This window comes from Loxodonta africana, chromosome 16 (genome assembly GCF_030014295.1).
Source record: "Loxodonta africana isolate mLoxAfr1 chromosome 16, mLoxAfr1.hap2, whole genome shotgun sequence".
Taxonomy (NCBI): domain Eukaryota; kingdom Metazoa; phylum Chordata; class Mammalia; order Proboscidea; family Elephantidae; genus Loxodonta; species Loxodonta africana.
Genome location: NC_087357.1, coordinates 73,467,688 through 73,491,600, shown reverse-complemented (window position 1 = coordinate 73,491,600; position 23,913 = coordinate 73,467,688). Strand labels below are relative to the sequence as shown.

Genomic DNA, 23,913 nt, shown 5'->3' with positions numbered 1-23,913 from the left:
GTAGGTAATCACTAGAGAGTGTCCCAGCAGACCAGCCCAGGAGGAGGCCTCACCAACCCTCCCCAAGACGTCTTCGCTCCAACCTATGGTACAAACAGTAGCTGCCATTTATCAGGCACCTCCTGTGTGCCAGGCTTTGGGATCTGGTGCTATTTACAGTAAGGATTGTGGTCTCCATTCTACACCCAGGAAATTTAGGTTCTGAGAGACTGACATGCCCCAGATCGCACACCCATATCCATTTGGCACCCAAGGGCAGGATTCTAACTGCCTCCTCAACCAGACCCGTCCCAAACTCCTGAGTCCCACTTCTGGGCTGTGTACGCCCACCAGGTCCTTCTGTCCTTCAACCTGATAACCTTGTGCACCTCCCCACAGCGGCCTGATTCTCTCAGTCCCTCTGGGAGGCTCCTTTAATTTGTATCACTTTCTACTTAGTTACTATCTTGTTACACCGACGCCTTCCCCCATCCACATTTGCCCCAGGGACCTCAGGAGAAATGGTAGCGAGAAGGTGCTGCATAGTCAGGAGGGGTACAACATCAGCTCCCTCTGACCCAGGCCCCTGGACCGCCCGGGGCGGGAGAACCGAGACCCTCAACACGAGGCCGGCGCCCCGCCTTGGGCGCAGTTCCGCGAGCAGCCACCAGATGGCTCTCGGCTCACTCGGGGGGACCCTGCAAGGAGGCTGTGCCGCCGCGAGATGGCGACCGAGGCCGCGGCTCCGCGGGCCGTGCCCGGACAGGGCGGAGCCCCGCGAGTCCGCGGGTCCGACTCCGGTCGCCCAGGCCCCGATGCACGTGACTTGGCCGCCACCGCCTCCTGCCCGCGCCATGACCCAGCCTGTGCCCCGGTTCTCTGTGCCCACCGCGCTGGCCCTGGGCTCGGCCGCGCTGGGAGCTGCCTTCGCCACCGGCCTCTTCCTGGGTGAGCAGGGCCCCCGCGGGCGGGCGGGGCGGGGCGGGCGCGGGGGGGCGCGGGAGCCGAGCCCGCGATCCGGGGCGCTGCGGGGCTGAGGGTAACCCTGGCGCTCCGGGGCCCAGGCCCTGACCCAGCCCTGCCCTCCCCCTCCCTTCGGGCAGGGAGACGGCACCCCCCATGGCGGTCCCGGCCAGAGAAGCGCCTGCTGCCCCCAGAGGACAGCCCCCTTTGGCAGTACCTGTTGAGCCGCTCCATGCGGGAGCACCCGGCGCTGCGGAACCTGCGGCTGGTCAGCGGGGCCAGGGCGAGAATGGGGACCCACCTGGGGCCTGGCGGGCCGCACGCGGTTTGAGACCTTGGGCTGGACAGTGGCCCTCTCTGGGCTTTCTGGTTACCCGGGCTGGGCGTGGTGGGTGGTCCCTGAGGACCTGGACCCCTGACCCGCCACGCCCACAGCCGCGCCCCTGGTGGCTTCGGAACCTGGGAAGGTGGGTGGCAGGCTGGGCAGGTGCGACCCACTCCCTTCACACACAGCTGACCCTGGAGCAACCGCAGGGGGATTCCATGATGACCTGTGAGCAGGCCCAGCTTCTGGCCAACCTGGCGCGGCTCATCAAGGCCAAGAAGGCGCTAGACCTAGGTAGGGGCACGTGGCCGGGATTACTGGGGGTCGCCGGACCCCCCCCCCCCCACGACCCTGGTCTGAGCCTCTCCATGCACCGTCCCCAGGCACTTTCACAGGCTACTCGGCCCTGGCACTGGCCCTGGCGCTGCCCCCGGCGGGACGCGTGGTGACCTGCGAGGTGGACGCGGGTCCCCCGGAGCTGGGGCGGCCCCTGTGGAGGCAGGTGAGTATCCCACACACCTGACGCCCCCATTGGGCTTCTGGAACCCTGCCTCATGGTGTGCCCCCTCTTTCTGCAGGCTGAGGAGGAGCACAAGATCGACCTTCGGTTGAAGCCCGCTCTGGAGACTCTGGGTGAGCCCTGGAGCGGGAAGGGCCTTGGCTCCATTTCCCAAGAGGGGGCACTGAGGCGCGAGCTGGTGGCCAGGTCTGCGGGGGGGGTGGGTGGGCAGGAGGAGAAGAGGGTGAGGAAGCTTGGGCAGTGACAGCGCCCTCTCGCCACCCGGCCTCATGGTATTTAGCCACGTCAGTGTGGCAGGCCAGGCACCCTCGAGGTGGAAGTCCCTAGTGGCCGGCCCCAGCCTGGTGCCGTCCATCACAGCCCCTGGGCCGGCTGGCAGGACTGCTGGGGTCTGCGCTTCGAACTCAACCGTATCTGCCCCCGTCTCCCTCTGAAAGAGGAGCTCCTGGCTGCAGGCGAGGCCAGCACCTTCGACATAGCGGTGGTGGACGCGGACAAGGAAAACTGCGCTGCCTACTATGAGCGGTGCCTGCAGCTGCTGCGACCCGGAGGTGTTCTCGCCATCCTCAGAGTAAGGGAAGAGGGGGAGAAGGACAGACCCTCTCCAGGCTGAATCCCCGTCTTTTCCCTTGGCTCCTCCCTGCGTCCCTCCTCCTTGTCCCAAAGCCCACCCTGTACCTTCCTGTAAGTGCCCCAGCGGGGGTTCCCAGGCTGCCTCCTGATCCGGTCCTGAGGCCCCGCCCCCAAGCCCGGTTGGCTCCACCCCTCTATGCCGGCCCCAACCCAGGTCCTGTGGCGCGGAGAGGTGTTGCGGCCTCAGCAGAGGGACACGGCGGCCCAGTGCGTGCGAAACCTGAATGAGCGCATCCTGCGGGACGCAAGGGTGCACATCAGCCTCCTGCCCCTGGGTGACGGCCTCACCTTGGCCTTCAAGATCTAGGGCTGGCCCCCAGAGAATGACCTCGAGGGGAAGGACCTGGGACCCGGCCATCCACCCTGAATTTTTAACTAATAAAGTGGGGTCTGGGGCACACAATCTCCTGAGCCTCCATATGTGGCACTGAAGTGGGGGAGGGAGAGAAGGCCCAATGCCGGCAGCTTCTTGAGCAGGTGACCTTAGGGATCACGGACGTTCATTCCCACTCACCCCCTCCCCATGTTGTTAGTTGACGTCAAGTGGCTTCTAACACACGGCCACCCCAAGGGTAAAGAGTAGAATTGCTCCATAGGGTTTTGAAGGCTGTGTCAGAAACAGATCGCCAGACCTACCTTCCGAGGCACCTCTGGGTGGGTCAGAACTGCAGACCTTTTGGCTGGTAGTTGAGGAACTGCATCACCCAGGGGCTTTGACAGGCAGAGACCCTAGTTCCTCAGTTTGCCTCCACTCCACAGGTCTCAGGGCTGGATGCAGGGTCTGCCTCCTACATCTCTCCCTATCAAGGGGCAGATGAAGGTCCTGTTCATTGCAGCTGAGACAGCAGGGATGCCAGATCTGACAGAAGGGAAGAGGCCTTGTGGGGAACCGGGGCTGTCACGGGTACTACCGTAGGTTGTGCCAGTTTTGCTGGCACTTTGCCCATGCTTTCACAGAACCGTCAGCTCCTCAGCCTCACCTCTGCAGTGGAAGCCCTGGCAGTGGACATCACCTCTGAGAACCAGGCCACTTGACCTAGACCTGAGGACCTCAAGGTTGGCTTGAGTGTTTTCTGCTCTCCTTCTGACATCCTGGAAGGTGAGAGGCTGGCTGAGATCACTGGCCAGGGAGCTGTGAAGCAGGTGCATACAGCAGCAGACCATCAGGATGGCAGTTTTTAGCAAGTTCCCCAGAGGACAATGATGGTAACAGGCTTAGGCTTTCCAGCATCATTATCCATGAGGGGAGGTGGAAAGGGAACCAGACTTTATCGAGCACCTTCAGACCAGGTGCTTTTAAATCCCCGCAGTCCCAAAGATTTTAATTGCGGTGTCACAGATGAAGGTCAGGTTCAGATACTGCATTCTTTCCACTAACACTGCCTCAGGCAGAAATGGCATGAGCCTATAATACAAACAGGTTTTGCCACCCCTGGTTAGGCCTGAAAGGTCCCTGAGTGGCACAACGCTCGACTACTAACCTCAAGGTTGGCAGCTGGAAGACGTACCCAGCAACACTGCATTATGAAGTCCTGGCGATCTGCTTCCATAAAGATTACAGCCAAGAAAACCCTATGGAGCAGTTCTACTGCCTAACACACGGGGTCACCATGGATCAGAATTGACAGCAGTGGACCTGGTTTGGTTTTTGGATGTGCTCCTGGAAGCAAGCTACAGGAGCAGCGAGAGCCCACAACTGGTGACTTCCACAATCTCACAGCTCCTGGGATATGCCTTGAGTTGTGGACAACCCTAAAGGCCCTCTCAGTTCTCTCTCCCACTCATGAAAGGGTATTAGGATACATGTGGGTGAATTCGTTCCTTGACAAACTGGTAGCTCCCTTGTGCCACCTCACAAGGCTGTGCCCTGGTCCCACGTATTGGCCCAGGTATGAGCATCAGCATGAGGGAGGCCCACCGTGTTACCTGAGGTGCAGCAGGTCATCCAGGGGGCTGCAGCCGCTGTGACCAGGTTCCCTCCCTGCCTCATACCAAAAGCAGTTTATGAGAGTTGTCTTATGATCTTCCTCCAGGACCTCAGGCGAGAGGGCCAGAAATAAACTCTTCAACATTGAGGTCCTCAGGTCAAATGGCTTGGTCCTCAGAGGTGATGTCCACTGGCCGGGGCCGCCACACTTTTTCTGTACCCAAGTACAAGAGTTGCTTTCACACCTAGCTTGCACAGGCATCTGTTTCTCTATTTTGTTACCTTGCAATAGATTCTAACAAATTGGTTCAAATTCCAAACTTCTGCCACTAAGTCACGTTGTGTCTGTGGAGGGCCCTGAGAACCCATCTTCTGAATCATGTGGGCCATTCCATCCAGTTCCTTAGGACAAACACCGTGGGACCAGAAAGGGCATTTGTGTCCCAGGTCTACCTGTGTGGGAGCTTGGTTGGGCTCTAATCAATCTCTCATCAGATTCTTCACCTGGAAATTCTGAGCATCTATCTTTTCTTAAGTGATAAGTCCCAAAGTTTACCGCACTCTCTCATTGTTCTGTCTCATACATCAAACTCTACTTAAGGCCTAGCAGTATGGATTTGTTGAATAATTTCGCCTGCCCTTCTCTTTGATCATTCCTTCCAAACTATCTTCTCCCATCAGAAAACTTGCTTTCCTACTTTTCCACTCCGAATCACTTATCATTAATTTCTATCATTTGTGCCCGAGTCTTCACTCCAGATGAAGGCCGAAGGCCAGATAGCCTGAACGGGGGCGCCTCTGGTCTCACACCTAGGCCAAGCTTTTCAGTCCAGTGTCTGTCTGGAAGGAAATGAGTGAGGACCTCTCACTGGTGCCCAGAGACTCCCCTCTCACAGTCCCTCTGGTTTCTGACACTATCTACACCTTGCGCCATTCCCCTCCATCTAGTCCCATTTCACCAAACCAGAGCCAAGTACATTTCCCCATGTATCAACAGCAGCAGCTCACGGGGTGTGGCACGTGTGACTATAACCCCTCAGCACCACGCCTCTATTTTCCTTTCTTGATTTACTCTCCAAGCCTTTGGAGAGTGAACAATGGATACAGTGTAATTTTGCACAAACTGAAGGGTATAAAAGCACGTACCTTCTTGTTTTACTGTAATCTAAAAAAGTTTCTGGAACTACTCTAGAAACACAGACTGACTTGGTGGCACAGATACAGGAAAAGAGCAAAATGCTCACCAGGAGAAAATAAAGTATTAGCTGCACACCAGGGAACTGTGACCCTACCTGGCAAATTTTTAACTCTGCAAATACTTGGAGTCATAATTATGTATACTTGTTTTATTCGTAATTTGTAATGCTCCTGTATACCAAAAGTATTTCTAATGATGGTTGAGTTTAACAAAAATTTTTAACCTCATCTTAAAACATTCACTGATCCATCTCATTCAACGGCAATATCAAATGTTAAAAGGAACATAAAAACAAACATGCACACAACTGCAGAGTTTTCATAAAGGTCTATTTCATTATTGGTGGGTAGCGCATTTAACACTTAAATACACTTAAATAATGTATCGGTGACTGCACCAATGCAGCACTGGCAACTGGACAGATAACCAATTCAACTAGAAACCAGCTAACAAGTAACTGTCTAAATATTCAAAATACAGCTCTTGTTTACATCATCCTTTGTTCTGATCACCTTCTTGGGGGGAAAAAAGCCTGCTGGTCACAATGGAAATATATTAAGGCCAAATCTTCTGATATCCATTCCCAGAGGTTTCTTCAGCCTGATTAAGCCTCCAACTCCAAGGCAAGCCCAAGTTTGTGGCCTCCAGCATTAATGCTCTTCCCATCTACCAGAGCAGACAGTGTAAGCTTCACACCTGTAAACACAAACAGACAACCATCAGGCGACCCAAACGCTTCAGGAGAGTCTGCAGTCTTCTCTAATCACCCCACAGCCTGCCTATCACTCTTTCTCAGCCTGTCACCTGATCTACTACTGCCAGTCACTAGAGGGCGCCTGGAGATATCTGGGATACCAGAGAGAACACCAAATGCCAGGAGAATCCACAACTCAGAAAGGCACCACATCCTGGGTAAGGTACCAAGTCACAGAGCATAAAAGCATTAGTAATATTCAAAATGCTCTAGAAAATACAATAACATTCAATATATTCTATCCCGACTAAAATAGACTAAATCAGATACCACGTGTGAATCCCGATTGGCTATGAAAAACTACAATAAAGACATTTTGGGGAAATCTGAATAGACGACACTGCTGTCAATTATGATTCACAGTGACCCTAATGAGACAGAGTAGAAATGCCTAATAACTTTTCCAAGGCTGTAATCTTCACAGACCCAGACTGCCATATCTTTCTACCGAGGAATGGCTGGTGAGTTTGAACTGCCGACCAGTTTGTCAGCAGTCAAGCGCTTTAACCACTGCACAACCAGGGCTCTGCATTAGGTATTATTAATGTTCATGTTCTTAGATGTGACAACGGTATTGTGGACATGTAGAACAGTGTTGGGGATACGTGGACACAGAAATAAAACCGATGTGGCAAAATGCTACTGACTGGCAAATGCGGGGGGAGGAGCCTGGGTGTTCACTATACTATTCTTTCAACTTTTCAGGTTTCAAAATAGCCAAAATAAAAAGTTTGGGGGGTGGGGGGTGGAATCCCTATTTGGAAGAGAAAAAAGTTCCAACTGCTTCTAAACCTTTCTGTTCAAAGGGTGTTCCAAGAACCAGCAACAACTGGCACCCACCACCTGGGAGCTCATTAGAACACAGAACTCACCACCAGATGCAGTGGTCTGCAGTGGTCAGAATCTGCGATTTAACAAGATGCCTCAGGTGAGCCACGCATACAATGCAGTTTAAGTACTGCTCCAGGACACAACCATGTCTAAAATACTATGTAGAGAAGGAGACTATAGAGACAGGTAACTAAAAGTAATGAGTAAGCTCTGGAGAAGTAAAAACTACCACCAGACATTTCAGGGACAAGTGAGGAAACTGAGTAAGCAGTGGTATTAAACGGAATGATGGAATTACTGTTAACATTCCTAGGTGTGATGACAATGCCGTGACTATGTAGGAGAACATCCTTACTCTTAGGAGATGAAGGCTGAAGCCCTGAGAGGGAAGGGCCATGATAGCCACCACTTACTTCCAAGTGACCCACCAAAAAAAGGAAAAATAATGTGGCAAAGTTTAAATGGGTGTTAAGTGTATTCTTTTCTTCTTCTGTATGCTGGAAAGGTTTGCAAAATAAGAAGTTGAGAAAATAAAAATGATTTTTAAAGCGCGAGCAACACAAATCTTACTTATTTAAGGGTACTCACCAGGCCTCAGAGTCTGAGTGTAGCCCACTCCAATTAAACTAGAGTTGTTGACTTTTGCCTAAGATAAAATGCAAAAACAACTCTAAGAAAAGTTTTGAATGGTGAAACAAATCCCCCTGCACATTTCCTCTATGGTGAAATTATAAAGTGTTCAACTTTCTTATTCATAAGTCAGACAATGAAATTTAATACTGTGTATTAAGCCAAACAAAACCAGGTACCATTTAATTCTTACCCACCCAACTCAAAATCAAATTGTCAGTAGGACACAATATTCTAGATACCCACACAGAGATCCCAAACTGTCCACAGAGCAGCAGAACCTCAGGCACGCTCATAAAAACCATCCTTGCTGAGTCTAGTCTAGCACAACAAAACCACACAAAGCACGGCTAACAGGAAGTCCGCTAGGATCCCTAGCTAAGTGACTGGCCCACATGAGCCTTGAAGATTGAGGTGTCAAGTTTAAATTTGTGACTTAGACACACATATCACTACTTTCAGGGTTCTTCCTAAAGAATCAAAACAATGAATGTTAATCTCCAAATGGCAAGGGATTCCTCCAAAGAATAAGATCAACTAAAAACCCCTCACCTCACATTCTTATACCTCTCAATACCACTAGGTCCTGATTAAAACGAGACTGTCCTCGAGAGGAGATTCCAGTGGGGTATCCTTTACCAGTTCGGGCCCCTGCCCTCCTTGCACGATCCTAGTATTGTAAGACTTAGCTATGACCTTTAAGGGCTGAAAGGAACTCTGGAGAGCAAGATATGGTAAGGAGAAACTCCTTCTAGCTGTTCTCTACCACAGTAGGCCACAGCAGACCTATGACTGTGAATGGGGGTTACCCAGGTTGCCTAATCAGACAGGTTTACTGGGTCACCTCTAGATGCCTGCTCCTCAGCATTTTGAGTACCATTCTTAAAAATGTAACAAACTAGCTTCTGGGATGAAAACAGATTTGGAAGTGGTCTGATTTCTATACCGTTTTGTGAGGTATAATATCAAAACAGCCCTATCCAGAGAAAGAAATGATGTAACTGTATAGGAGAGTCATAAATGGCACATGGATTCACTTGGCACTGAAGCCAAGTCTTCATGAGCCACTGGTAACTACGTGTTCTCTAAGGAAAGAAACGCCCCACTAGTGGCCATCTCATACTCAACAAATTAAGAACCTTAGACACTTGGATACAAATTCCAATTACTTTAGAGTAGGAGTCAACCATGAAACTATGCCCCTGAGGCTTTTGGGAGATTAACAGATGCTTCCAGGTGCTGCTGGACTCGGGCGACATCAGCACTAGCTAGTAGGAAATGCTAGATACGCTTCCAAACTAATTCCCCGGAGTCAGTGACACACAGGTCCCAAACTACCCTCCCATTTTAGACTAGGAACTGCCAGTAGCTGAGGGCAGCATCTCCCACTGGCATTCAATCTGCGATGGGGGCACAGACATACACTTGAGAAGAGCAATTTAGTGATCACAGAATAGTGTGCTCAGAAAATCCTCAGATTTTTATTGCTTCAGCGCAGTTAGACACAAAGAAGGAAAAAGTAAACGCATCACTGCCTTTCCAAAGGGAAAAACTTCCAGGTGCTTCCAGTTCTGATTAAAACTATGTTAAGACAAGAACGTGGCTACAACGTAACTGCCTAAATTATGAAAATACGATGTCCTGAGGAATAAAGACCACTTTATGTAACAGAAAAAACTACGGATGGTTTAACTCTCTTTCACTCCCAGTGCACACAGTCCAGGCAGGCCTTGACCTGTAAGAAGCGGACACACAGGGACAGCTGCTCATCGGCCTGACACTGGAGCCAGCCCTCCTCTACATTCTGACACTGCAACCGCTCCAGCCCTCACCCACTGTGGCTGGAGAAAGAAATCACAAAGAGCACAAGGGCAGGAGTGGGTGGACCACTCTGAGTATGCCTGATACGGGGGCTTCTGGGATTAGAACAGATACGGAAATAATGTGATTTCTGTACTCTTTTATAATGTGTAACATCAAAGCAGCCCAGTCCAGGGAAAAAAATCAACGTAACTACACAGGCAAGTCAAAAATGGTACATGTATTCACTTGGCACTAAAGCCAAGTCTTCATGAACCACCAATAACCAGAGAGTTTTCCTGGAATACAAGATTTTCAGTGCTAAAACCAGGACAGCCCTGAGCAAAGCAGGACAAGCTGGTCACCCTAGACAGGACTGAAATAAACACGTGAGTTCCAGTCCTGGCTCCCTCCCTAGCAGTGGGGTTAAGTCCTTTCCTCTCTCAGCTTCAGTTTCTTCATCTGCAAAATGACATGCCCCACTGATCTCTCAGATGAGATCTAAAGATATTTTGTAAACCACAAAGAGACGAAATCTAAATAACAACTAAAGTACTACTATTTCTCAACATAGGAAGAACTATCCAGGGCCCAAAACACTGGTTTCCCCTGGGCTTAGACAGGCTGGGGTCCAGGTTATCAGCAATGCTAACAGAGCAGTTTTTGAGGTTAAACAAGCTCTCGTGGCCTGGCCTGCCAAGTCAAACCTCTAACATCATCTCCACAGAAAAAGCAGCATTCCAAACTCTAATCCTAATTTGTCTGTAAATGGGGAATTGTGTGAATTACAGTTCAAATTTTCAACACGATTCGATATGCCCAAAGATTAATTCCAACCAAAAACCCCATTCTAAGCCCAAAGCAGTACTCACAGAGATGGAAGCAGTGGGATCCAACTGATATTTAGCAGCGATGCCAAAACGAGTGCAGTTGGTACCTGATGTCCAAGCAAGGTTTACTGAAGTGTCAAGATCTTCACACACTTTCTGATAAATTGATCCTCCAAATTCCGTCCCATCATTGCTATAAAATATTTTAAGTTAGTGAATGTAGACTAGCAAGGTAATCAATCCTAGGGCGTTAGGCTGTTACTGTACATTTGCACTGAACTAAAAACCACTGCTCATGTGGATCTTTCGTGTTCCCCTGAAAGCTTGAAAAAAAAAAGTTTTTTTTAATTGTGTTTTAGGTGAAAATTTAAAAACAGAGCAAAATAGTTGCTCATTTAAAAATTTATACACATTGTTTTGTGACACTGGCTGCACTGGAAGTTTTGTTAAGTCTTTTCCCAACCCACGTGCAGTAACAGGGACTGGTAAAACACATCATGGTACATCCAACGTAACGATACGGGAAAATGATCAAAATGAATTAAGCAGGAAAAATGGGTTATGAAACAGTCTATTCAGGATGTATTTTATGTACACATATACAAACCAAAACCTGTTCCCATCAGTTCAGTTCTGACTCATAGCGACCCTATAGGACAGAGCAGAACTGCCCCACAGGGTTTCCAAGGCTGTAATCTTTACAGGAGCAGACGGCATCTCTCCCCCGCAGAGCAGCTGGGTGGGTTCACACTGTTGACCTTTTGGTTAGCACCCAAATGCCTAACCACTGCGCCAGCAGGGTTCCCTCCATACGTGTATGTATAAAGAGGAAAGAGCAAAACGTTAACAAAGATTACATATCTAAGTGGTAGGATTATGGGAAATTTTGGTCTTCTCTGTACTTTTCTATATTTACATGTTATTTTTGTGAAGGGAAAAATTTTATTTTGTGTATGTATGTATGTACATAAAGACCCCTGCTGGCAGTGGTTAAGCACTGCGCTGCTAACCCGAAAGGTCTGCGGTTTGAACCCACCATTGACTCTGCAGGAGAAATATGTGACAATCCACTTCCATAAAGATTCACGGCCTTGGAGATCCTATGGGGCAGTTCTACTCTGTCCTACAGGGTTGCTATGAGTTAGAATCAACTCGACAGCAGAGGGTTTGGTTTTTTTGGTGGATACCTATACGTATGCATGTTATGTAGGTGGATATATGTGTATATGTACGTTATGTAGGAGGGTGTGTGTGTGTATTATGTAGACAGATATGTGTATGTGTGCGTATGTTATGTGGGTGGATATGTGTGTTATGTAGGTGGATATATGTGTGCGTGTATCATGTAGGTGGAAATATGTATGTGAGTGTTAACGAGTATTTCTCTCTCTAATTTGCGTTAGGTAAAAATACATTTCAGGCAATCCTATCAAATCAGCACCCCACACATCACAGATAATTAAGTCAAATAAATGCACAGGTAGCATTCTGGCAACATCCTGGCCTCTTCTGAAAATCCAAAGCATGTCAAGCCTCATATGAAGTAAACATTTGCTCTCTTGGCACCAAAAGTCAGACTAGCATTTTTCACTAAACACTTTCCAGGGGTACACTAGAAATGTTCTGATGTTAAGAGAAATCCTTCGGGTTGTAACTAGATTAATAAGAGATGACAGGAGACATCAAATGCTATCCCGAGGTCCTATGCCATAGTATCCTATGAAGGAAATACTTACACATTAGTGTGTAGCTGGAAGTCCCCAGTCCTGTAGCCCACTGCAAAGTTATTCCTCGTCAGCTTTGATTTGGCACTGTCAAAGGTCATCTGGTACCCAGCAAGCCAGCCCTCATAACCAAAGACAGCTGAACCATGGATTGCAGGTCCAGCAAAATCAAAGTCAACATCACAGCCAAGGTTTATACACTCCCTCTTGTAGGAAGACTTGATTTTACCACTTTTCTTTCTGGAAAAAAACAAAATGCCTTAAACTGATGTCAGTGGGTAAGATTTACATGCATAACTCCTGAACAGAAGGCACAAAATAGATTTAAATGAAATGCAGTAGAACTGGGAGGAGAGGTAGCAGGAGCACAGAGGGAAAACAGCTCAATAAACTAAAGACAAGTGAACGTGGGGTAACTGAACTGCCATCATCACAGAACAACTGCTTTGCGGAACTGGCAATCAGTCACAAAAGCCTCTTAGAAACAGGTTAATGGCCCAGGTTGGTGTCACAATGAAAAGAGACAAATACTTGAAGGCAGGCCAACAATATCAACTGTAGTGCTCCAAAAGGAGACGCAGATATTTGCCATCGCAAGGCAGCTAAGCTACTGAATAATAAATGTGCACCTTTCCGAACAGAACATAAATGCTCTTAAATTTAAAGCACACAAAAACGTCCATGCTTACCCCGTGTTTGGTGAGAAGGTGGTATCAAATGTCAGTTTCAAACCTTGACAAATCTATTTTGTAAGAAAAAAATTTATTTTCAGCTTTATTTCCTTTTTGATGTACAAAAATGAAATAATTTAAAAACTAAAGCACGTTTTCACAGTACTACCTGGTCTTCGATGGCGATTTCTGTTCCCAGAGTGTTATCAGTGTTCCACTTTTCTGTGAAAGTCAGACCATACTCACACCATTTATATTTGGTCTCCAAGGTCCCAGTAACTTTACCAGTGTCTGTATTGGATGAACCAGATGTTGAGAATTCCTAACAAGACAATAAATGAGTTCATGAAATTTTTCCTAAGCCTAGAAGAATCCACTGCCTGACTTAAACAACAAACCACCTCACTGAAATATCTGGTCATTTCACTAATTCCCTTTTCCTGTTTAGTTTCCTAAACATTCCTCCTCTGACTACTGCTACTCTCGAAGCATATAGGAGAGAACAACCAATGAGCCTTCAGGTAACTGAGAGAGCAACCAATGAGCCTTCAGGTAACTGAGAGAGCGACCAATGGACCTTCAGGTAACTGAGAGAGCGACCAATGGACCTTCAGGTAACTGAGAGAGTGACCAATGGACCTTCAGGTAACTGAGAGAGCGACCAATGGACCTTCAGGTAACTGAGAGAGCGACCAATGAGCCTTCAGGTAACCGAGAGAGCAACAAATGGGCCTTCAGGTAACTATCACCTACGTACAGCTGACGTTTCCAATCACGTTAACCTGTAGCTAACTTCCAAATGAACAAACTGTACACCTTTTCTAATACCCTACAAGTGCTACTACCTGTAATGGAAACATCTGCTAAGGCAATTTTATTTGGCATTCAAAAATCAATGGGGGAAAAAAAAAGAATGGATGTTTTGGCACAGCATCCAATCTACCTGATATTGAATAAAACACTAACTAAGTCACTATGGTTAACCACAGATACCCCCATTCAAAATCAGAATTAATAACTGATGCTCTATTAAGAAAAATTACCTGAAAATTCTTAAATGAGAAAGAGCACCACGTAGTAACCCAGGCCATGAACAAGATTTTTTTTAAAGTATTTGGTAATCCCAATATTCTGCTTTTGAGTTAGAGTTTCTACCAGCTTTCGTTTTATACAAAAAATTGAGACAGGAATTTACATATTTACTCTATAGCTGGGTTTTATCAAGCATAATATAAAACTACATTACACACAGTAGATACCAGTAGAAAAAAATTTCATACAGGGATCAATATAAAGTACGTTATATAACCTTACGTCTGTAGCAAATATACATGATCTGCAATCCCTAACTGCACACTAACTGAAAAGGGAGGGATGACAAGGGGAGGGGCTCCTCTGAAATTTAAAATTTGCTTCTAATAATCTTACAGGGTTCAGTATACAGGCAGGCAACTGAAATCTCCCAGGTAAGCACTAAAAACCCTTCCGAAGAGTTCTGATTCAATTTGTCTGCTGATGATGGCTATGCTCTGGCCACTGGAAAGCCAAGTCTAAAGAAGACAGCTACTCTGAAATAGTAAATATAGGCAAGAGCTTCGGCCACAAGCTGTAATACCTACAACGTCAGGAAAAACCAAAAATTATCAATAGGGAAAAAACCAATTCGCTTAGAAAATAGAGCATCTGTAGAACTGCTGCTCTGCAGTTAAACAGACCCAAATCCTTAGATCTTATATACGATCTTCCAAAATTAGATGTTTTCATTAACAAGAATTTCAAGTCAATGCTGGGCATTCAATACACATATTAAAAAGATTAAGTTAGGGAAAAATACTGGATATAAAATAAGAAGTCCAATTCTGACCCTGCCATTTACTGAACGAATGACACTTAGGAAGACACTTAACTTTTCTGGGTCTCAGTTTCTTGAGTTATAATTACAAAGCTTACCGCTTGTAGATTAAATTGGACTACACCAAAAGAAAGCATCATTAAAACAATATATAGGAAGCATGTTGGTCTACAAGACACTTCCAATGGGGAAGGCCTACGAGGAGCTATTTTTAACCCTCAGTGACACTGATTAATGACTCTTGAAGCCCCACCCACTGCCATCCATCAGCCATAGACCAAGGGCCAGCCTATATACATGTCAAGGAATTCTCAAAACACAAAGCCAAGATCATCCTGTAGGACCAGAACTGAGCCTGTGGACACCACTGGTTGAGCTTACACTCTTTACCACCAGACATTCTGATTTCCAATGTACTTTCTAGAGGGTCTAGACACCTCTGCAATTCAGGTGAGAGAAGAGAAGCCAGAATCAATGGGGCTTACTCAGGAGCAGGTAAATAATATGATAGGTCAGTACCAAGCTTGCTAAATAAATTAGATGGACAGAAAAACATACTACATCTAACCCAGCTCCTATACATCCCTCATGATCTTAAACCCACTTCCATAAAACTTACCCTAACTACCCCTGCCCACCTAAGTCTTTCCTTTCCAACAATCTGGTGTCTAACATGCTTCTCTGATTGATCCCTAACTTAAAGTTTATTTTGTCTCTCCAACTAGAAAGCAAACTTTTAAGACACAAGAAGTGTCTTCTTGTTTCCTTTTTTTTTTTTTAAGAAAACCTTTTGTGTTTCAACAAATACTCAGCAAATGTTTATAATGGGCCCCAATATGTTAAGAGTGGGTACACACACACACACCAAATCACTGCTCTATAATCTATTATCTTAGGCAGGTAAGTCACACAAATACAACTGAATACCCACGCTTTCTTTCAAACCAAAGAAACCTAATGGCAGATATGACCAATACAAAATCCAGTAACCCAATAAACCTAGACATTAAGAAACTACAACATAATGAATTTAGTGAACAGGCATTTCTAAAAATAACCAAACATATTCTACATGCACAAACCATACCTGCGCACCCCACCCAAAACAATGACAAGACAAAAATATTTCAGTAGAAAAAATTACACAAAACTAAATTTTACTTCACCCCCTTTGTTGGAGTTTCTTAGGAAGGTTCAAGACACCCAAATACCAAAATATTACTCTATCTTAAAATATTCAAATCAGAGCTACTTACATTAACAAATACAGGTGGAAATCTTCCCCATGGAGGACTGTTAGAATATGGCCGTTTTATAAATGATTAGTACACTGGAGAACTTACTGAACATGTTTAGCCCAGAATTCTAAAAGGCTTTGAGAGAAGCAGGTTACAAGAAAGTGTCTAACAGGTTCTCTGCCTTCTAGTTTGTAATCTCATTAAGTAAACAAGAGTCCCACATGACTACTGTCTTTGCTGAGTTCCTTATGCATACACAGAAGTAATATGAGGCAAAGACCGCATGAAAATCAAAACTCCTATCCAAAGCCAAAATAATTCATGCTACTTTTAGCTCCCGTCAAACAAAATTAACTATTTCTTCCTCTCGAAGATAAAGCCGAGAGTACTTTATACATTGAAACATTACATAGATGCACACCAGAACTCATTAGATCTCCAATACTCACCACTCCACTGCATGACTTTGTTTTCACATCCAGTTTCACCAACCCAAAACCTTCAACAAGTAGAGAATACAAGATAACAAAATGATTCTTTTGTATAAAAGATACAAACCCATCGTTGAGTATACATATATAGAAAAGATTCCGTATATTCAGAGGGAGCTAAAAATGTATGTTAATACAAAAATTGTAAATGAAAACATTAAGGATCTGTGCTTTATAAACTGATTTGTAAAGGACAGACCATCTATGGAGCTTTGCCTAGTATTTTCGTGTACAGTTGGCAATAACAAAAAAATGCTTTCAAACCATTTTTTAAACAAATATCAGATTGGAAAATCAATTCAAGTGCAATCGCAAAATAGTTAATAACTTATTATAGTATATTTAGGACATTTATTCCCAAGAAATATCTCCAATAATCTGAAAGGGAGGGAGGACTATGTGGAGCAAAATTTTCAAGAAGGAAACCCAAGTTCACCTGAAAAGCCCCTTAACCTTTTGAAGGGTAATACATAACTAGTCAACCAAGGAAACCCTGGCGCCATACTGGTTAAGTGCTATGGCTGCTAACCAAAGGGTCAGCAGTTCAAATCCGCCAGGCGCTCCTTGGAGACTCTACGCAGCAGTTCCAGTCCGTCCTATAGGGTTGCTATGAGTCGGAATTGACTCGACGGCACTGGGTTTGGTTTGGGTTTTTTTCGGTTAGTCAACCAAGGCTTAAGCTATAATTGGAGAAAATAAAAGCACAAGTTGCTTTTTTTCTTTAGCTTTTAAAGTTAAAATTCTTGAACTATAGTCTGAAAAAATATGGAAAGCTGAGGTAGAGGAGGATGTAGGTAGTTACACTAATTTAACCGAAATCTAAACTGTATCTAACAGAAGAATACAAGATATTTAGTTTGGTGAGATTATTAATTTAATTTCCCTAGGTAATCCAAACACACGTTTCTCTTTTAAGTTCTTACCAAATCCTTTGTTGAAAATATCTCTGGCAGCTTTGCCAAGGTCAGCATATGACGGAGGAACGCACATTGCTGGTGGGAAGAAATATTCCAGCGTTAATGTTCTTGTTCGCCTACCTTCCGTCCTAGAACACGACAAACTGGTGATCCTTAAATTTAAGCAAATAAACTTGTTGGAATTGTATTTCTGATGCCATCAGGAGTTACTGTAAAGATCCATGAAATATACCACCATCAAAAGCTTATTTTTAAAATGGGCAACCGCAGCCATTGGTCATAGGAACTTGAGAAATTCCTTCCAAAATAGAAAAACAAACTTTCTATACCTAAACTTATAGTGCCTATAGCCTGACGACCAAAGACTAGATTGGTACAATCAATGAAACAGATATGCATCTACCAAAAATCAGTGCAATGGCACAATATAACAAATGAGCTAAAACCAAAACTAGGCCCTCTCCGAATATATCCCTAAGGTATCCTTACTGAGCTCAAAACCAACATTCTGAAGCGGGAAGAGAACGGAACTTAGCATGAAAAAAAAAGAGGGACTTAAATCGATATTGGAGTTTAGAAAAACAAGGCCATCTGTGTGGCTACATCGCTCAAGTGTCTGCATCAACTACCAAATGGCACTTAAAATACGATGACACTCAAGCCCTCGGCCAGAGCAGGGCAGCTTCGGGGCACGCAATCTCAGCTCCTCACACCCCTCATTCATTCGACAAAGCACGTCCACGCCCTTAAAAGCACAAGTAATGACCTTGCGCTCTCACCACAGGGACTACTATTTCCTCTAGAAAAGTGACCGACCGCTTTCTTCAAAGGAAGCACCCAGCAATTAGTAACGGTTAGGCCTCTGCATCCCTCAAAGCCACGTCTAAAAACTGAAAGTGAATGCAGCCACAGCCCGACTCCCCGGGCCTAGTCCCTTCGCCCAGAAATCCGGCGGCCCAGCCCCTTCCCCGCGGAGTCGGGTGGAGCGCCCACCCAAAGGGCGGCCTTTCCAAGGCCCTGGAGAGACCGGGAGGGCGTCTGCCGTACCCTGGCAGATGGGCCCCGGCTCCCCGGACACCCGACCCATCCCGCAGAGATCAGGCCTCTACTTACGCCGCACGCAGCTCTGCCCGTAGGTCGCCATGGCGAGGCCGCGGGGAGGGGTGATCTGCGGGAGGGACAAGAAGTGCGATCAGCGGGGTTAAAGGCGGGTCGAGGAGTCAGGAGGGGGTCCCGGACAAGGGGAGCGAGGGGCCGCAGGGCAGCGCGGCGCGGCCATCTTAGGAGCCAGGGCCGCCCCCGAGCCCGGCTCGGTGCTCTTGCTAGGCCGCCGCGGCCTAGGCCACCGGGTCGGCCTGAGGCAGGTGCGACGGTACCTGGTGGTCTCCTGAGGGGGCCGCAGCGCCGCTCCGTTCGCAGCTGAGGCCGCCGGACTCGCTCAAAGCCGGACTGCAGCCGCCGCGCCTGGAGGGCGAAGTGAAGGAGACACCGTTCCGCCCGCCGCAACCCTGTCCTGCCCCTGTCAGGACCCCGCCGCGGCCCCCGGGGCTGTCCACTGCGCCTGTGCCCGCCGCGCCGCCCGCCGCCCACTCCGACCGGCTCCGCAGCCGCCCCGTGAACCGGGGCCACCCCCGGCCCCGAGGTGGGGTGCCTCCGTCCGTCTGTGGGGGCCGGGAAGGCAGACGCTGCCGGGCCTCGGGTCAGGCAGCGGCGAGGGCAGCCCCAGAGGCGAGAGGCGGGGAGCGGCGGAAGTCGCGCGGGGGGACGCGCCGCTGGGGGATGGGGCGGAGGCCCCGCGTGCGCTCCTGCCGGGCGGGGGGCGGGGCGTCAGGCGCGTTTCCGTGCGGGGCCGGGCGCGGTAGGGTGCGGCAGTGCACCCCCAGGGGTCACGTACATCACGCTAACTTCCCCTCGGCTGGCGGTGCCAGAGCCTGCAGAAACGCACCCCCGTATGGGGCGCCAGGAAGGAAGGCATCAGGACGCGTCACGCCGCCCCCGCCCGCCTACCCTGAGGAAGACCCTCTGTCTCCCCGGGCCCTGGGAGAGACGAGCGAGGCACAGGGCCGCTGCCTCCAGCTCCTCGCGCCTCCCTTCCTCAGCCTGCCTCCCACCCGGTGTGATCGCCATCTGACCGGGACCGCGGTTCAGGAGCTCTCTTGGCTGCCCCTCCCTGAGCACGCTTAAGCTGTCGACAGGTGTCCCGCCTTTGGGTTCCTCTTTTGCCGTCTCCTCCCCACTCAGGAGTGGACTGCCGCACACAAGCACAGAACTGTAGCTGTCTTGGAGGGACAGTCCTGCTTAGGGCCCAGTCTTCTCTGGATGAGACCAAGGACCAACACCAAACCCCGTTGTTGCCAGTGGAGTCGACTCAGGGCCACCCCACGTGTTACAGAGTGGAACTGCTCCATTGAGTTTTCTTGGCTGTAATCTTTGCAGGAGCTGACTCTGAGGCCTTTCTTCCACTGGGTAGGTTCCAACCGCCAACCTTTAGATTAGTAGTCAAGCACAAACTGTTTGTGCAACCTAGGTACCGTCTAGATGAGACAGGCCTGGAGAAACTTTAGGAATCATGCTGGTCAGGCATTACGATATTGCACTTAAGTTCTCAAGGCATGCAGGAGGAGTGGGGGAACCAAGGGACGAGAAAAAATGAGCAATCTAAGGAGACAGAAGTGGGGTTAATTTGGGCTCTGGAATCTATCACCTATCTCATAATTTAGCCCTTCTGTATCAGTTTATCAGTAAAACAATGTTTAAATGAAATGAAGGGATCTTCTGCAATGGCCATTCAGCCATAGCCTATGAGGAAAGCCTATTTTTCCTCCGTTTCCCCTCGTTCTGAAAGCCACCACTGCTCAAATGCTGTCAATATTCCCCCCTCCTCCTAACCAGAAAAAGAATACTAGATGGGCTGCGTTAATCCAAAACCCGGATTAAAGCAGCAGATTTCCCTCCCCTGAGCAAACCTCCTCGTGGCTGGGCTCAGTCATATTGTAAAGGGGTAGAAGAAGGGAAGAGTCTTTGCTCCAAAGAGATCAGGCATCGGAAGCACTGATTCATTCCTTCTTTCAAGCTCAGACAAATCTGTGGACGATTAGCCTGGCTCCTCTGGGAGCTAGCCTGCTCTGGCTCTCTTTGACCTTATTGTGAGGCTAATGTAGAGACTGGCATCCTGTCCCAATGGCACTACAACACGCCACCTCCCAGAAAAACCTAGTCTCTGCTAAATTAGTCACCTCCATTACCTGCTGTGGAAACCCTGGTGGTGTAGCGGTTAATCCTTGGAAACCCTATGGGCCAGTTCTACCCTGTCTTACAGGGTCACTATGAGTTGGAATCAATTAAACAGCAATGGGTTTAGTTGTTTTTTTATTACCTACTGAAGGGCTTATTCACATTGTGATTATTCTATAGCAATTTTTAACCCCCAGTGCAATACAACGGATCAATTTTATATGGCCTGATCTTACCATGGTTTTGTAACTCCCAATAAATGACTGGGTGGGACTATGCAAAGGAAGTGCTTGTTGCCCACCAAGGGGATTGTATAGCTTGCTAAAATGTAAATACGGTGTATGGCACCCATGTGGCCGTGGGACCGTGCAAATAAGAACCCCAGGGAACTCCAGCAAGGAATTGGTCAGTTTTGCCATCCTGCTAGGCTTAAAAATGAGCCATCCCAGAGGCACACAGGGGTACTGCACCACCACTGAGAAGAGATGGGAGCAGATTATGTCCTTTGGGCCTGGGATCCCTGTTCTGGGAACCTCCTGGACCTAGAAGACAGAGGGAGCTGTGACAGAGAAGACAGCGAGAGATGGTGGCACAGTGGTAGCAGAGGCAGCAGAACCAGAATAGTAGGAGATGGTGCAGCGGGCTTCCCAGCCCACAAGGCAAGAGAGCCAAGCACCTTCAGGCTGAGGCTTCCTGGCAGAGTGGGGTCCCCCCAGGCACTATCGGTGCAGCTAAAGATCTTTGTAACACCTGCCTGAGCAGGGCAGAAACTGGGCTGATTGGCCGAAGGCCAGAGAGAGGCCTGCCTATGGGCACAGCTGAGAATAGGCTGTCCTGATCCACGAACTGTATCCTGAGTATTTCCTGATCCTGAATTGTAACCTGTTACTGCCCTAATAAACTCCATAATTCTGAGTATGGTCTGTGAGTTATGTGTGCCCATTTCAATGAATTATGGAACCCAGCAGAGAAGTAGAGAGTGCTGTGGGAGGGACAGACAGTGTCAGAATTGGTAAAAAGGTCAAAGAGAGGAGGTATGTCTGATCTCCGCCTCATAGGAATCAGACTTGGGCTATTGATCTTGATTCTGCTTTCCCCTCGTGAAGTTAGAAGAGGCCGTGCCATTTTTACACTTCACTCTGTCACAAAACACAGCCTGAGACTTTACTGTCTGCAAACACAGGAAATGTGCACAGTACCTAAAAACCAGAAAAAGGAGAGCTGCAGCCAAACAGGGAACCATGACAACTTATTCCAAAGTTAGATTCAGCAAATGTATCTGAGTGCTAACTTCCAGGACTCTATACATCAAATACAAAGACCCTCAACGAGATGGATTGACACAGTGGCTGCAACAGCGGGCTCAGACAGCAACAATTGTGAGGATGGGGCAGGACCAGGCAGCATTTTGTTCTGTTGTACATAGGGTTGCTGTGTGTCAAAACCGACTCAACAGCACCTAACAACAACAACACACATCAAAGCAGTATTAGTAGTAGCCAACACTTATACAGCAACTACCTTGTGTCACCCACAGGGGAAGCGAAGTCTAGTGAGACACAGTTCCTACTCTTAAGGCCCTTACGGTCAAGTGTGTATAGGACTGTCAAGAACTGTGAAGAGTCTGAGATTTCACCCTACTTGCAAGCTAACAAGTTAGCCTGCCATCATTTCATAGGGAATGGCAGAAGACATGAGACTCGTGAGTCATAGACAATGGACTTTTATTACAGCACAGGGGGCAGCATAAGTGTCACGTTCACATCAGTTCTCCTTGCCCACAGGAGTGATGCAGAACAGCCCAGGTAGATGCTGCACACGCCATGAGTTTCTATCACAGCTGAGGAACACTGAGCTTAGGGACCCCTCTGTTTTATAAGGAACTGCTAGCAAATCTGCCCAACCTTTCCCCCAGAGGGAGACTGCTCAGGAAACAAAATCTGCCATCTTTCCCAGGGGGAGACACTACCTCTATCTGCCAAGTTTGCTTGCTATGCAAATATCCTCTAAAAGATAGCCTGAGGCAATGTACTAGATGGTGCCCAGCTACCACCAATGACCGCCCTGACAGGGAACACAACAGAGAGTCCCTGATGGAGCAGGAGAAAAGTGGGGTGCAGAACTCAAACTCTAGTAAGAAGACCAGACTTAATGGTCTGACTGAGACTGAAGGGATCCCAAAAGACATGGTCCCGGACCGTTAGCCCAAAAGTAAAACCATTCCCAAAGCCAACTCTTTGGACAGATTAGAATTGACTATAAGACATAAAATGATACTCGTGAGGAGTGTGCTTCTTAGCTTCAGTAGACACATGAGACTAAATGGGCAGCTCCTGTCCAGAGGTGAGATGAGAAGGCAGGAAGGGACAGTAGAATGGACAGGGGAAATCCACAGCGGAAAGGAGGAGTGTGATGTCACATTACAGGGAGAGCAACTAGGGTCACATAACAATGTGTGTATAAATTTTTGTGTGAGAAACTAACTTGAACTGTAAATTTCACTTAAAACACAATAAAAAAAAAAAAAGATAGCCGGAGGCAAAGGCTGTCACAAGATGTGTAGAAATGCCATGGAGAATTGTCCCCTAACAAGAGATGGAAAATGGGAAAGAGAAGTTTAGAATAAGTTGTAAGCCCAGAGAGCTGTGGTCATAGTCATAGTCAGAGAAGACACTTGCACTAAATTTTGACTTATCAAAACTAAAAAGCTAGAATGTAACCAATGTCACTGAACAATCTGGCAGAAATTGCTGGGTCGGAACCTAAACTGCTGTGTAAACCTTCACCAAAAACATAATAAAGTATTATTCAAACAAACAAAAACTAAAAAGCTGAGAAGTAGATTCTTGAAATTCTAGAAAGAGATGTGCAAAGCCATACAGGGGCTTGAAGTGGCAAGATTTGTTTGGGAATCACAAATAATTAAGTGGAGCTTATAATAACCTAACCTGGAAGAAATGTTGAGAGATTAGACGAAAGAAGTTGGCTGGAGCCCAATTCTGAGGGTCCTGAAAGCAGCACGTGAGGATTCTGGGGGGGTGCAGCAATATTTCTGACTTGAACAACTGGGAAGAAAAAGGTTCCATTACTATGGAAGGACTGCAGAAGAAGGAGCAGGTTTGAGGGGGAAGAGGAGGATTCAATTTCAGGTAAGCTCAGGATGAGGAGCCAGAGGTCCAGTATGCAGTTATAAAGCCAAGGAGGAAAGTCTGGTTGGAAGACATCGGCATGGAATTTTTAGGTCAATTATGACTAACCATGGGTGTAATTGAGGTCAACGGGAGATGGGACAGGAAAAAAGATAGTAGAAGCCTAAGAACAAAGCCATGGGACACCTGGGTATTTCAGGAGCAAGCAGCAGAGGAGGAGCTAGTGAAGAAAACAAAGACTTAGGAT

General features: G+C 47.5%; 2 protein-coding genes across 9 annotated transcripts; one reads left to right on the top strand and one right to left on the bottom strand.

Annotated features, from left to right (window-relative positions):
* The first annotated feature begins 797 nt into the window (after nt 1-797).
* Nucleotides 798-7,722, top strand: COMTD1 (catechol-O-methyltransferase domain containing 1). Of its 8 annotated transcripts, none has more exons than XR_010318129.1 (10): nt 798-927; nt 1,044-1,210; nt 1,456-1,561; nt 1,651-1,769; nt 1,846-1,900; nt 2,225-2,358; nt 2,575-3,476; nt 6,342-6,457; nt 7,106-7,227; nt 7,444-7,722. XR_010318129.1 is itself a non-coding variant. In XM_003408911.4 (7 exons), exons 1-7 carry the CDS (start codon nt 834-836, stop codon nt 2,725-2,727), a joined length of 789 nt encoding a protein of 262 aa, XP_003408959.3. In that variant the 5' UTR covers nt 798-833; the 3' UTR covers nt 2,728-5,724. The 8 variants fall into 8 exon arrangements, 3 of the variants coding, with proteins under 3 accessions (XP_003408959.3, XP_010587552.1, XP_010587553.1); XR_010318128.1 differs by having other exon boundaries at nt 2,575-3,519; XR_010318131.1 differs by lacking the exon at nt 6,342-6,457.
* Nucleotides 5,858-18,791, bottom strand: VDAC2 (voltage dependent anion channel 2). Its single transcript, XM_003408910.4, is given in 13 exon segments — nt 5,858-6,061; nt 6,063-6,142; nt 6,145-6,178; nt 6,180-6,241; nt 7,719-7,776; nt 10,433-10,583; nt 12,127-12,354; nt 12,804-12,856; nt 12,955-13,107; nt 16,325-16,374; nt 17,290-17,358; nt 18,397-18,451; nt 18,660-18,791. Coding segments are annotated over 12 exon segments (993 nt in total). The 5' UTR covers nt 18,428-18,451; nt 18,660-18,791; the 3' UTR covers nt 5,858-6,037.
* Between the last annotated feature and the right edge of the window lie 5,122 nt (nt 18,792-23,913).

Coding starts and splice junctions, on each gene's coding strand:
- COMTD1 (XM_010589250.3), top strand. CDS start 834: ATGACCCAGCCTGTGCCCCGGTTCTCTGTGCCCACCGCGCTGGCCCTG. Junction 1,562..1,650: donor CAAGAAGGCGCTAGACCTAG/GTAGGGGCACGT, acceptor CACCGTCCCCAG/GCACTTTCACAGGCTACTCG. Junction 1,770..1,845: donor GGCGGCCCCTGTGGAGGCAG/GTGAGTATCCCA, acceptor CTCTTTCTGCAG/GCTGAGGAGGAGCACAAGAT.